General features: G+C 40.7%; 1 protein-coding gene across 4 annotated transcripts in view; it reads left to right on the top strand.

The window, feature by feature from the left end:
- The window catches only part of ddr1 (discoidin domain receptor tyrosine kinase 1), a 41,759-nt gene extending 27,422 nt beyond the window's left edge, over window positions 1-14,337 (top strand). For 2 of the 4 annotated variants that reach the window (XM_061049207.1, XM_061049206.1), the window contains 12 exons: window positions 315-564; window positions 1,944-2,090; window positions 2,614-2,673; window positions 3,767-3,933; window positions 4,843-5,050; window positions 6,700-6,822; window positions 9,356-9,657; window positions 9,746-9,873; window positions 10,965-11,162; window positions 11,261-11,528; window positions 11,990-12,139; window positions 12,293-14,337. In XM_061049207.1, the coding sequence (XP_060905190.1) occupies window positions 315-564; window positions 1,944-2,090; window positions 2,614-2,673; window positions 3,767-3,933; window positions 4,843-5,050; window positions 6,700-6,822; window positions 9,356-9,657; window positions 9,746-9,873; window positions 10,965-11,162; window positions 11,261-11,528; window positions 11,990-12,139; window positions 12,293-12,433 (2,142 nt within the window). In that variant the 3' untranslated portion in view covers window positions 12,434-14,337. The remainder of the gene's footprint in view (window positions 1-314; window positions 565-1,943; window positions 2,091-2,613; window positions 2,674-3,766; window positions 3,934-4,842; window positions 5,051-6,699; window positions 6,823-9,355; window positions 9,658-9,745; window positions 9,874-10,964; window positions 11,163-11,260; window positions 11,529-11,989; window positions 12,140-12,292) is intronic. The other 2 variants (XM_061049209.1, XM_061049208.1) reach the window with 2 other exon arrangements.
- The last annotated feature ends 318 nt before the right edge of the window (window positions 14,338-14,655 follow it).

Below are 14,655 nucleotides of genomic sequence, written 5' to 3'. Positions count from 1 at the left end.
TCAGTTTTCTGTCATACGTGTTTCATCCTTTTTTTTCTCTTCTTTGTTCTAATTTTCTACATTTTTAGTCCTACTTAGCTTTAACTTGAGCCAAAGCAAACAGGATGAGAATGTATCATTAATTGCTTTGTGTTAATTGAACCTCCAGCCTCCCCATGAATAATAAATGGCCCAACTTTCCCTGATTTTTCAAGATGTTTGCACACCTTTCAAGCTAATTTAGAGGTGTGGGTAGTTAAAGGATTGTCCAATATCTCGTCAACTGCCCTCTTTCTGTTCCTTTGTCTTCTTACACATTTTCCTCATTCATCTAGGTGCACAGTAACAACCGCCATACACAAGGTGTGCGAGTCTTCAGCAAGGTCGAGTGTCTTTTTAAACCTAGCATCCTCCAGCCTTGGTCTTCTCCTGCCCTCACTCTGCCTGTGCCCCTCGAGGACCTTAAGGACCCCTCCTCACGACCCATCTCCCTCCCACTGGGGGCCCGGCCGGCTCAGATCCTGCTCTGCAAATTCTTCTTTGCTGACCAATGGCTGCTCATCAGCGAGATATCCTTCCTCTCTGGTAGGAAGAAGTGTTAAAGTTGTATGTAATTTTTTCTCCCACTCTAACAGGCAGTTTTTCTTCCATTGTGGCTTTGCACTCGCGCCAGACATGTCCTACAGTAGCAACTAAGTCTGGCACCGTCCAGGAGAGATTTGGCTTAGTCAAAACAATAGATACATTGGACAGCATTAGACAGCAGTGACAGGAGAAGAAATACCTGAAAAAGACTTCTGTACTGTGGGTGGAAGTCTGATCAGTACTCTTTAAATGCTAAAAGTAATGAATTAAGAGACGTTAAGTCTAATGAGCTTGTTTTGTTTCCTAACTGTGACATCATCAGAATTATGTTTTTGCCCTGGCTGTGTGCTGTTAATTGGTTGAAGGTATCAGCATTTTTTACAGTCAAGGACCATTTGCCATCTCTGGAGGGGATTCAGCAGAAAAATAATGCTTTTGTGCCCAAAACGCAGTTTGTGAAGAAAACACAACAAGGGAAAGAAGCAGAAAAGTTAAACTAAGCATTTTAGAAATAAGCAGACCTACTGTGAATGTAGATGTTGCATCAGTTGTTCTTAATAGTCTTTTTATTCTAATTCTAGAAGTTGACCAGCATCAGAGTCAGTCTACACTTTTTTCAATTAACCACCCATGCATCAAAAAGACAGGGGCTTTCAATATCTTCCTCGAAGATGGGTTGCCTATCTGATAGAAAGTCAGATGTGGGACCCCTCTGCTGCTCTCCACCTGAGATTGCTGTGACTAATTAAACTGTCCCCATGACTCAAATACTCTATCAGGTGTGGCGTGATAAGAATCAGTGAAGTGCTCGATAATCTCATCAGACTCTGGAGGCTGAAATGTCTTGTGTTGAGCGGTCTGGCATTTTGTGGTTGCTGCTGGACTCCTGCCAGATTCCGTCCTGCTTTAAGGGTCCTGTCATTGGCTGCAAATTAGAGCCTACACCACCAAATCTTGCAGCCAGATGATTTAATATGAGCCGATCTGACTTTCATTTGGTACTCTGGTAACAGAACGTGGTTGTTTGTGTTTTTGCAACATCTGCACCTGGTTGACGAGCTTTACGTAAGTAAAAAATCAGCTCATTTTGCAAGTTTAAACCTTAAGAGCAAAGGTTAGTTGGCCACTTAACAGTAACCATTTGTCATTACACAATCATTCAGATTAGTCAACAAGGAATGGATGAGTTCCCAGTCAAAAACACCGTTATTAACATAATCGCTAGGGAACAATATTATATAATATACAGCTGTGACCACAACCCACTGTTTCCCAACAGCGAAGGACAAGCTGACGGTGTGAGCTGCCATATAGAAACCCCTTAAACATATCAAACATGATTCATTTTGATTAAATTTTCTCTTCCTCTTCTGATCCAGAGCCGTTTGAGGAAGATGCAACAGAAAAGGGTTCATTTCCTCCTAATCTCCCAAAGATTCCGACCACCACTTCTTCTCCTCTTCTCAACCACACCTCCTCTACCACATCAGGTCGCAGCTCCTCCAACACCACCGCCGACCCATCTGGTGAGTCCTCTTCACTACACAGCCCCGTGTCTTCCTGTCTTCACCATCAGTTTTCTCTCATCACCTACCATGCTGCTTCATCTACATCTCCCCCTGCTCTCTCTTCTAATTCCCCTGATCTCTCCTTCAGCCCCTCCGTCTCTTCTCTCAAGTTGTGATGAGTGTGAGCATGTCGGCAGTGTGTCTAAGCCGTGTGTCTAAAGCATAGCCAAAGGCAGGCGGTGCCAAAGGAGGCCCATATCTGTGAAGCGGTCCTATTTATCACAAGCTCTGAAATCCTTTGGCGTTACACCAACTTTTCCTTGATGTAAAGTCGACACTGAATGTTTATCTTACGGATTTAATTGTACATAAAGCAGGAAAAATCTACCTAAAATTAGGAATTCTTGGTGTGAACTCTATGGGATTTTCATGAATATAGATTAACGGCTGTCCATGATTTCCTCTCATCACCCTCTTCGGAGTCTTCTTCACCACTTCTCTTCTCACACATTCCCTCTTTGTCCATCCCTCGCTCCTCCAGAACCCCCCACCACCACCAACCTTTTCATGACGGACACCACTGGTAACTGGACGCTGTCAGGTGAGAGAGCAAAAAAAAGAGGAAGGGAGGATGAACCAAGGGACAGGAGCTAGTAACATCTGCTCTGGCCCTCCTCCAGTATCTTAAAACTGTCCCTCAGCTGAGAATAAAGTGTAATGAAGGAGGGATTACAGGGGCAGGCTTTGGCACTGTACTCTGTCCCCTGGGTTCTAAGATATACAGCTGTATGGAAAACACTAACTGAGATGTAGTGCATTATATATATGTACAACTGTGTATGAACAACTCTCTTCCTGCGGTCTCACTAGCTGCATGGTTTTTTTCAGGGTCTCTGTTGTACACTGTTAGACAATAACAGGCCTTTTAAAAAGCTGGAAATGTTTTATTGTGGCGTGTTTGCTGCTTTGTCCTTGTTACTGGCTGCGGTTGGACGGCTTTGTTTGGGTTTATTTATTACGTGCATGGTGTTGAACCGAGAGAAAGGGGGATGTTCTCTGTTCTAACAGTGCCTTGTGTAAATCTTTGGTTTTCCTGTGTGAGGGCATACATGCACATAAAAGCATCATGTATGTGTGGTATGTGTGTCTGTTTCTGATCTCTTTAACAGTGATGGTTTGGAACAAATAACTCAGTTGAAGTGTTTGTGAAGAATTTGTTTATGAGTGAAATTTACACCAAACTATTCAGAGGAAACCTAGCATGGTTTTATCCCTCAGACAAATAACATGCTGCATTTAATCTTCAAAGGAGTCAAAATATCTGTAATTTGGATAAATAGTTGACTACAAAGCTTCCGAGAAGATAACAGTGTTCACATTGTGTTCACATAACAGCGGGCTCTGAGAAGCCCTGTGGTATGAGTGGGCATACTGGATACATACTCAAACAGACAATTCCCATCAGCTGTGTTCATAAGCCTGCTGAAGCGTTGCTGGTGTGCGTGACCCCACAGCGAGTGCGTGACTGTGCTGAAAGAGCCAAAGCTCTCAGACTGAACAGTGATCATGTCAGCCTGTGGTCGCACACATACACAAAAAGGAATCCACCCACATAACACCAAACTCATAAATAACAGCAGGTTTCACATGTACAATCAAATGTATTAATACTAACATCAAATTTCCTTCTCTAGATCCAGAATTTGCTGCACAGACTCCGAGGGCAGGACTTCCCGTAGCCAAGGATGACAGCAGTAATACAGCTATATTGATTGGCTGCCTGGTGGGCATCATTCTTCTGCTGCTGGCTGTGATTGCTGTCATTCTGTGGAGGCAGTACTGGAAAAAGATACTGGGCAAAGTGAGTCAAGATGAAGGTCACATGCAATGACTTTGTTTAATTTTTAGGCCGTCTTTTTTATGTGCAGATTGGCTGTAAATTAACTTTCCCTGCAGGTTTCTCAAGTAAATGTTTAGCAGCCTTGAAGAGTCAGTTCACGTCTTTTGTTTTCGACCCTTGTGGTATCTAGTTTTAGCTTTATTATTTACTTCTAACATCTATCTCAGAGGTTTCTGTAACTCCTCTCGAGCATTAAAGATTAGTTTCATTTAAAAAAAAAAACCTCCTTGCTTTCGCCAAAACAATGGTCTCTAGAGAACCTATAGATTTTCTGTTTAGAGGGTTTATCATGTCCTACAATATACATAACACAGAGGGAGAAAAAGATTTATTGGACTGACTTGTCCTTTTAACCGAGTTAAAATGATTGATTGCAGGCGGAGATAACTCCTGCCAGTTTTTGGCAGCTTAGCTCTCAATCTCCATCTGGATGTTTTATGGGAATCCTTTTACATTAACTTCTAATTGTTCAAAGATTAGTGGGTATTTTCACTGATCGATCCCCATCTGCTAAAGGGATTTAAATCACTGATGAATTTAAACTCAGATGCCAGCTTATGAGGTTTTCCTAGTTAGCACAAATGTAGTCTAATACAGAAATCCTCTAATTACGCTTACCTTCATGAATCATGTTGAAAAACATGTTTGTGTCTCCTTTAAATTGTGTTATGATATATTAAAAGCTGTAGGTCCTTATATACAAATTACTTACCATCAATAATAGAAATATATCAGACTAATTATATAAGTTGAATACATTCTTCTCTAAAACTAGACATATTATATTATACTGCATTGGTTTTACCCAGCTGTACCCAGAAAACTGGCAACTGAGTTTGTATAACCTGAATTCATTCTCTGCCTTTCCAGGCTCAGGGAAGTCTTTCCAGTGATGAGCTGCGGGTTCACCTGTCAGTCCCGTCCGATAACGTTGTCATCAACAACACACACAGCTACTCGAGCCGCTACCAACGCATCCACACATTCCCTGATGACCGCGACCATGACAGAGAGGGAGAAGGAGAGTACCAAGAACCAAGCGCTCTGCTCCGGCCAAGGGATCAGAGAGACAGCACAGGTAAGTTATACAAGCCCAGTTCTTCTTTTTTAACCTTTGTTTAACCAGGAGAAAACTCATTCAGATAAAATACTGTATGTCTTTTTGCCGAGAGTTTCCTGGTGGAGACATGCAGCAGCACTGTTAACAAAGTTTCTGACAAACATTGAGAAGTCATCCAAACAAACATAGTGTAAAATACATTAAAAGACATGAAATAAACACTTAAAACAGCGATCAAAAATATCTTAGGTAGAACATATACAGCCAGATGTGCCTGCCTCCAAGTGATTAACTTTAAAAGCATCCTGAACCCAGTTCATGAAGTACAGATCTTTTTGTAATGTGCTCCAAGTAAAGGGAGCAGCAAACCTAAACACCTTAATTCACATTTCAGTTCTGACCTTTGGAACAGACGGTAAGAATAGGTGTTGGGACTTTTGAGATTGTAAGTCCCCATAATTTTCTGACTGATGTAGGTTAGACAGTATAAAGGAAGCAAACGCAGGATAGACTTTAAAATAAGAGAAGGCCAGTGTTTTCAAGGTTACGTTTGGACAAAGTCGACCATCCAACATGGGCATACAGGAGTGATGAGGGCTTTAAATTTAGTGATGAACCTCAAAGCTCCATGATCTATGGTGTCCAGTGCATGTAAGCTTTGTGATGAGACGTCGTTTATTAGACATCTTCATAGTCCAGCAGAGATATAAGGGTGGCAGCATCCAGTCTCTTTTTGGAATCCTTTATGTAAGCACACAGTAATTGACAGCATTAATATAAATGATATGTTTCATGGTTTCTCTTTTAGCTGAAGGTTTCAGTAAAATAATTCTCATGTATTTTTATAGCGTGACAGAGAACATGTTTGTGTGCATTGAAACATACCACATGTTAAATACATGTTGGCAGAGATTGATGCATAGTCAGCCACACACAAGTGGCATGGAGAGAATGGATAATGAAAAACATGCATGTGCAATCCACATGTAAAGAATTGTATTTTCTACAAACATGTATGTGGTTTGTATGGATGGCTTCATGTCTGTGTTCATGATTTTGCAACCTCCATTTGTTATTAGTACCAATAAGCCAGCCACAGGAGAAAAATGTGGCATGCGTATCAAGCAAACTGTGGTGTAATGATATATTTCACCACACCAAACAAAATTAAATCAAACTAAACATCCCGCAAGGAAGACTGCCACAAAAAAAGATGCACGGCACAGAGGGGGCACAAAAGAGCTATTGTTCTAAGAAAAGAGAAGAAAGAGAGAAGAGGGAAGAGAAAAAAAACAGTAAAGAAAGTAAAAGCATTCCTTCACTTGCATTACACAACAGGAGGGGCTGCATGTCGTTTTTACAAGGCGCCTGTGAGTTTGAAATAACGTGTAACAGAAACATTATTTTATCCACTGGTTTTTGTTATGTTTGGTTGTGTGTAACTATGCCTGTTCTTGCTTTGCTCTTTTGTTCGCCATGTGTCATTGCAACCCTTCTCCTTCCATGTATCGTAATGGATTTGCTAACATGCTAATGGTTGTTGATGTGTTTTTTCTTTGTATGTTTTTTTGTGTCTTGTGCAACCTTTGTATGATCCAAACCATTACTCCTTTGTTTATCCCGCCTCGTCCTGTGTGTGCGTGTTTGTGTGTGTTTATGTGTGCCAGTCTTGCTGTTAAAAAACAACCCAGCATATGACCTGCTCATGTCAGATCACAGAAAAGGTGCAAGATCCCTGGTAGTCCCCAGCACCTCTCAGGCTCAGGAAAAGAGCCTCAATGTGCCTCAGGGTAAGCAACCTTAGACTGAGCCTGCACAGTCAGGAGAGGACCCCACCTCTCTTGCTTACTACCTTTCTGTCAAGGGTTTGGTAATTAGAAGAGCAGTTCTATGATTAATCTATTTTGCATGTGTCTAACACAATCATCCACCTTATTACTTGCATAATTTGTCACTCACTACTCAACATACTTTGTTTGAAGGGATTGTTTGGTATTCGGGGAATTGTACGTTTAAACTTCTGTGTTGTCATACTTGCAGCATGGTTCTGTTGATAGAAAATGTGTGTGTTGGTCCATTGTAACAACCCCCAGTGTTGGAAAAAAAAGAAGCCAATCTACAAAAAACTGCAGTTTCTCAAGTGTCCACTAGAGGCCTACTCCAATAACCAAGACATTCCCATGTAAAATCGCCAATTTTAACAGATACAAACATGTTTACAGCTTGGTAAAAAAAACACAGTTATGGTCACCATAGCTGATTTTTTTGTATTGGTATAATCTGTACCAGGGGTGATTTGTTTTATACTTCACTGTTTTGTTTATGTTAAGGCTAAGAGTTTTGCATAAATAGGCATAATTAGTGGTTTGGCTGATTTGACTGACAGGAAGGTGCATTATAGCTGTTAGCCAGGAGGCTAGGCTTCACTTCACAAACTGTGTTGTTTTCATTGTTTGGAATATGCCAGTTAAATGATGAGCTAGACAGGCATGTTTCAGCAAACAAGATATTCAATCAGCCCCGCCTAAACGCTACCTCTTTGCCTGATTTTCGATTAGTTGGAAGTAGTTGGAGTCAGTTTCCAATATGGTGACTGTTACATGGGCTTCATAACTCTTCTTCAGACACCCATGGGTGACATCACTGAGACAATGTCCATGTTTTATAAAGTTTAAACTTTTAACAAGACCATAGACTTTCTATTTAGAAGTGGATGTAGCCACCATAACTTCACCCATTAGTCTATGAACCACAGCTTTGACACCTCAAAGTTGTCTCCTTGTCTTGTTTTTGGACCCAGAAGTTATAACAACTGTGAACAAGCATTTCTGTCTATATCTGTGTTGACAGGGTGAAGTGGTAGTGACACAATGAATGTAGTTCTGTTTTGAAGAAGACTCCAAACTAACAATGGAGAGGCAAACCTTTTGGAAAATGTTTGCTGAGGCAACAGAGCAAATGAGAAGTTTGGTCATTTTCCCATCTGTGCCCATACTACTGGACTTATTTTTGATATCAGTGAAGTCACTCCTGCTGGTCATTCGAAGGAACACAGTTTTAAGGCACTTGTGTATTGGCCCCACTTTTGAAAACAAAGCTTCAACTATTATTTACAGTATGTGGTCAACACTGCAATAATACTTGTCATATAACACCGTCATGTAAAAGATTTAAATTATTCAGTGACATTTGCTCGCACAACATCTATAAAATCATTCATGGGTCCAAGAGGATGTTTCCCTACTTATATGATTCCCTGTTTTTTTAAGGTGCTTAAAGAGCTGCATGCATAGCTGTAGACCATCTTATCTAAAAAAACAAATTAGAACATTTCAACTTATGGTAAGGGTTCAGCACATGCCTGGTGTGTGGGTATGTGTTGCATATTTTTCTAAACCGCATAAATCTGAATAGTAACATTAAAATTCAGTATTCATGTCATGGGCTGTGGCGGTGAATGCACTGAAGGAGAGCCGAAAGTTTCTTATCTCAGTTATTATGATTGTAACAAAGCTATAACACTTAGTATTCAACAGCAACTCTCCCCACAAGTTTTTGACTTATGTGGGCTGTCAGACCCTCATGGAAGCTGATAGTAATGAATATTAAGCTGTTTAACCTTGATTAAATTAAACATTTGAGAGGTTTTTTTATCAGCAAGAATGACAATAGATTCTAATTGTGTTTAAAACCAGATTAGACCACTACAATTTCCAAGAAATGCTGATTCTGAAGCAAAACTCTGTTCATTGTATTAACTCAGTTTGATAACCTGCATCACAATCAAAAGAAAACCAGGATTTATGCACAAAGAAAAATGACTGCAAGGCAGAGCAGCAGCATATGTGTGTGTAGCCAAGGTCTTTCAGTTGTCCCCAACCTTTCCGACGATCGATGATAAATGGCCGTTTATGGATACAAATAATAAATCCTGTGACAAATTTTAACCTTCACTTTAAATTCACTCCACTAATTTGCCTTCCTCCTCATATTATAGTTTTATTGTTTTGTCCTTTATTTTATTACTCAAGATTTTATATTCATTCTCCACTTTCAGCCTTCATTGTCAGTACAGAACCGTGTGACATTTTTACTGTTGTACAAAAAGTTTTGGATTTCTTTGTAAAAGGAAATTTACCGTAATTCAAACTGTCCCTTTAAAACAAGTTGTTTGATTACTTTTCTTAATACAGTATGTGATAGTATCTGATTTATTCACTCAGGCTGTCTGAAGTCAAAACAAAGCTGTATATAATCACTCACTTCCTTCAAAGTTATCTCTTCATTTCATCCACCCTGTCTGTCTTCTCCTCCTCCCTGCAGCCTGTGGTTTGGACTTGGACATGGAGAAAGGTTTCCCTCCAACTCAAGAAGAGCCTCCTCCCTATCCTGGCTCCCCTCCCTACCCCTCCCTGTCTCCTCCTGTGTCTCCCCCGCTACCTCCCAGTGTTCCTCACTATGCTGAGGCAGACATTGTGAGCCTACAGGGTGTCAGTGGGAACAACACCTATGCCGTGCCTGCCTTGGCCTCCTCGAGCCCTGGGGCTGATGCCACTCCGCTGCCGGAGCTGCCACGGCAATTTCTCATTTTCAAGGAGAAACTTGGAGAGGGACAGTTTGGAGAGGTGAATTATACGCCCCCTACAAAATATATGTTTGGGCTGAAGTCTGATTTAACAAAATCTGTATCTGTATTTATTTATTTGGTGATAGGTTCACCTGTGTGAAATCGAGAGCCCTCAGGACCTTCCCAACCTGGAGTTCCCCTTCAATGTTAGAAAAGGTCGCCCTCTACTGGTGGCAGTGAAGATACTGCGCCCGGATGCCTCAAAGAATGCCAGGTCTGTAATTTCATACACAGCTGAGCCTGGCTTCAGTGTGGTTCACAGTTTTTCTTTTCACTGTTACAGCTTATCTCCAATGTGCTCATGGAACTGCAGCGCTCCCACTGGTCATTTACATTTTAGGACAAGGGATAGATTGAAATGTTAATGCCTGACGCAGGAGTAAAAAAGCTTGGTAGACACTGCTGCAAAGTCAGTTAGTATCAGGAATTGTTATTGAAAGTAATTTTTGGGGAATTAGACATTAAGCAAATGTAATGTTTTAGTTGTTCTTTTTTTTTGCTATTTGAAATTTTATTGGCTTTTAAAAAGCTTCTCAGGTAATATTTGACCTCTAGAGAGCAGAATGTGAACTTCAGAATCAATTAAATCCTCCAGCCTTAAAATAAAATACAACAAATTCCTTGTAGCTTATGTGTTGTTTACAACTACCTCACATATAAAATCTTCAGCAGCACGGCAGAGATTTAAGCCCAGATTCAGTCCCTTTAGCTCTTGAGAAAAAACAAAAACAAATCAGGGCCTCTGTGGTTCTCTGGATGTTTGACTCCTTTCACCACCTTCTTGTTTGCTTTTGCACTGCACTATATATCATATATCAAACTGTATTGTGGGCTCATGTTTTTTTGTATGGGCGGGATATGTATGTATATATGTGTTGTGTTGTGTGTTTGTATGTATGCTGGCTGCTGGAACACCTAAATTTCCCTGTTGGGATGAATAAAGTATATCTTATCTTATTTTGCACTGGGAAGAAAAACCCAGCTTGTTTAAACTGAAGTGCTGGGAGTGCTGGGTGGTTAGTGAGAGACTGAGCAAAGACTGACCTGCAAAACAAATCAATGAGGTGAAAGGCAAGCAGAGTCTCAAACTGTGGGATTGATTCTTCAGGACATCAGCAACCTTCTCACTTGACTGAGTGGTAACACCAAAAAGCTGCTAAATTACATTAATTATTTTTACATCATGGCTAAGAAGGAACTTAAAAAGACATTTAGTTATCCCTTCTTTTCTATATCTATTCTAAATCTAACAGTTTTCTCATATTTCTTCTCTGATCGTTTCACTCTTCCTTAATGACCTGATAGGAACGACTTCCTGAAAGAGGTGAAGATCCTTTCTCGCCTGAAGGACCCGAACATCATCCGTCTACTGGGAGTGTGTGTGAGCAGCGATCCTCTCTGCATGGTCACAGAGTACATGGAGTGTGGAGACTTGAACCAATATCTGTCTCACCGAGTGCTTCTAGACAAGACGGGGCCTTCACACAACACGCCGACCATCAGGTAAATCAAAACTTTACTCTACAACAGTTAAAAGGAAACATACAGTAACAGTTTTGATATATTTATCATCCGCTCCATTTGTTAACTTTTTCCCTCAGTTACCCAGCACTCATCTCCATGGCCAGCCAGATTGCATCAGGAATGAAGTTCCTCTCCTCCCTGAACTTTGTGCACCGGGATCTGGCTACCCGCAACTGTCTGGTCGGGGGTGATAAGGGCGAGAGCGGAGAGGATCCGAGTGGTGAGCGTCACATCAAGATAGCTGACTTTGGCATGAGCAGGAACTTGTATGCTGGCGATTACTACAGGATCCAGGGTAGAGCTGTGCTGCCAATACGCTGGATGGCCTGGGAGTGTATACTTATGGTGAGAGCACAGACATGAGTGTGTTTGCATCTGATCGTGTGTGAGGGTTGGGCGTTATATTTACTGATCAGAATCAAATTTAGCGTGTTAATGCAGGAGTTTTTAGGTATTCAATAAATTGGTGAACTTTGAATTTAAAATATCTATTATACCAAAACTTGTTAAAAAAAATAAAATTTTTAATAATTAGTCAATTTTTGTCTATTTCAAATATTTATAGGTCACTGAAAAGCTTTTAAATAAGATTAAGTGTAAGAACAACACAAACAGGTGGAGAATATTGTACATGAAGACAAGTTGAATCATTAATAATGGTGTACTCTTACTTAAAAAGCTAGTAAACATATAATCCCTTACCATTTGTTACCCTGTCATAAGGATGCTCATCATGAACGTGATACAGATGGAGAGCATGCTGATGAATACAAAGGTTTTTATTTCTGTGTTTTTGTGTTTCACAGGGAAAGTTCACCACAGCAAGTGATGTGTGGGCATTCGGGGTCACTCTGTGGGAGATGCTGAGTGTTTGTCAGGAGCAGCCGTACTCCAACCTCACAGACGAACAAGTCATTGACAACGCTGGCGAGTTCTTCAGAGACCAGGGCAGACAGGTGAGACACAGAGAAAATTAATAGGTTTTAACATTTGTTTTTGTTTTTTTAGCATTGAACTTATTTGTGTACATCATGTAGCTAATTTAACAAAAATTGAACAAAAAAAGGTATTAAAAATGTATATAAAAGTTTTCTTTCTCTGTCTTGCAGGTGTATCTGAGCAAGCCGGCTGTGTGTCCTCAGGGTCTCTATGAGCTCATGTTGAGCTGCTGGAACAGAGACTGCAAGCTCCGTCCATCCTTCGCCTACATCCACTCTTTCCTCACTGAGGACGCCATGAACATGGTGTAAGGAGAGTTGTACAACAAGGAGAAAGAAAACACTATGGAGGGGGAAATGGCTGACATGTTTGTGCATCTTTGCTACAGAGGAAGGATGTGGTGGAGGTGCTGCAGAGCAGAGGAAAGGGAGAGTGGGTTGCTTGCTTTTATATTTGTACTTGTTTTTTGGGTGGATGGGGCTGAGACACCGCTGGTTCGGTTTATTTCCACATCAGACCCTTACCCCAAAGCCAAAAGTGAGCTTTTGATGGGCAACAGTCCGAGCTACATTTCACAGAGGTTGGTGGTGGGCGCAGTCTGCATAGGAACTTTCTCTCTTCTCAGATACTTAACATGTAAGGAGTGTTTATGTGACTGATGACACAAGAGATGTAGAGGTTAAACATCAGAAAATAATCCAAATAACAACCATAGCAAGCTAGGAAATGAAGAGTTATTAAGTTTTATGACTTTTACATATTCATCATCTCAAAGACTATACACAGGGTAACAGGTGAAGGTACACAACATACAACTTCTGTCCACTAAACACCCAAAGTTAACTAATTGAAGTTAATGCCCAGCGATCGTCTTAGTATTTATAGTACACAAATCCTGCTGTACACATTTGAATCGGTGTCATCCACTCAGATTCATCCAAAGGTCAGATCCTTTTGCCCACATGAGACACAAAATTATTATAATCAGCTGAAAGTCTTTGATACGACTTTCAGACATCTGTGCTGACTGTTTCCCACATCCAAAGCTTCAACTCAAAGTTATCGTGGACTAATGTGAAATAACCCTGACCAGACAACAGCAGCCCCCCTTCTGTATGTTTGGTCTCAATAACCAACCCCCTCTGAAGTCGAAAAGTCAGAACCCCATCTCTGAGCCACAGATAGAAGAAAATAGTGCCAAATGGACTTCTCAAACCTGACAACAGTGGCACAGAAATGAAGAGTCTGCTGCTGCCACTGAGATGTGACCCGCTAACTTGAACATCTTTTCCAAGCAGAGACAACAATGCCAGCTGGAGCAGCGGACACAAACTCTTCAGTTTTATGAGTTTGCTCGGGTGTTTTGGGCAATTGTTTCGTGTCTGACTGTGATCGAGACACAAAGGATAGAGGTAAAATTCCAAAACCAGCTGCACTTTAAATCCTACATGCACATCTCTAGCAACGACAAAACTCTTCTCTGTGAGGGGCGTGAGATGATTCCTGTTGACTTGGATTCAAATGTTTCAAACCTGCGAAAATGTCAAATATTTTCAAGGAGAGATCAAATTCAGGACAGTCTTTCTGCCTTTCTCTCAAGAGGCCAAAACAATAAGATGTAAAATATTATTTTAAAACATGGATTGGCACCATCAGTTCATCTCATATTAAATGTATGAAAACATTTTGTTTAGTTCGTTGAGACATGTTTCCTCATCAAATCAGCCTTTGCTCTTCCATACACATTACCATAACAAAACATGCAGTTATGGTATATCTGAGTCCTGATTTGAGTGTGAATACCATTAACTTCTGTATTATCTGGTGTAAGTACATTAAGCTGACTGCGGTAGAATCAATCATCTACCTTACTGATTGTTTAGCACTGTAAATCAGTCCTGAGATGATCATCAAGTAATGTTTACTGATTGTGAATGGTCCTGACAACTAAGTCATTTTGATACACTGTAGTTCAACTAAACCCATATTTTTATATATATACTGTATGTATTTTGTCCTTAGTGTCTCTGAACTTGATCATTATAGTATGTACATATTTTAAGGACAGAAGTGTCATTTCCTTTACCAATATATGGAAAACTCTTTGTTACATTTGGGGTCTTCTGTATCTCTGTAGAACGCTTGCTACCTTGATGCTATTGTAATTCATTGTCTATTTTTGTAGATGTTTTAATAAAGTAAACCTTTTCAGATATACCAGGATTAATCAATCATTATTTGTATAGCTCCAATTCATAAGTGTTATCTTGAGGCGCGTTACAAAAGCGCAGGTTAAAGACCTTACTCATAGTTAAGAAATTGGATAGGGGGAGGTGGGATAAGATGCAGGAAGGATTTCTCCTTTTTATTACTCGCGTTCCTGTTGTCCACACTTACTTTTAGCTGAGGTGGAGGTCAGAGCAGGCCGTGCATGAATGAGGACGACGGTGGCTGTAGGACGACACAGTCCGATGAGGTGGCTGGGCGTCGAGGATGTCGGTTGGTGGTAGTGCCAGATCACCTCGCTGAAGGT

Source organism: Labrus mixtus, chromosome 11 (assembly GCF_963584025.1).
Source record: "Labrus mixtus chromosome 11, fLabMix1.1, whole genome shotgun sequence".
Taxonomy (NCBI): Eukaryota; Metazoa; Chordata; class Actinopteri; order Labriformes; family Labridae; genus Labrus; species Labrus mixtus.
Note: the sequence above shows the minus strand (reverse complement) of the source record. Positions and strands in the feature narration are given on the sequence as shown.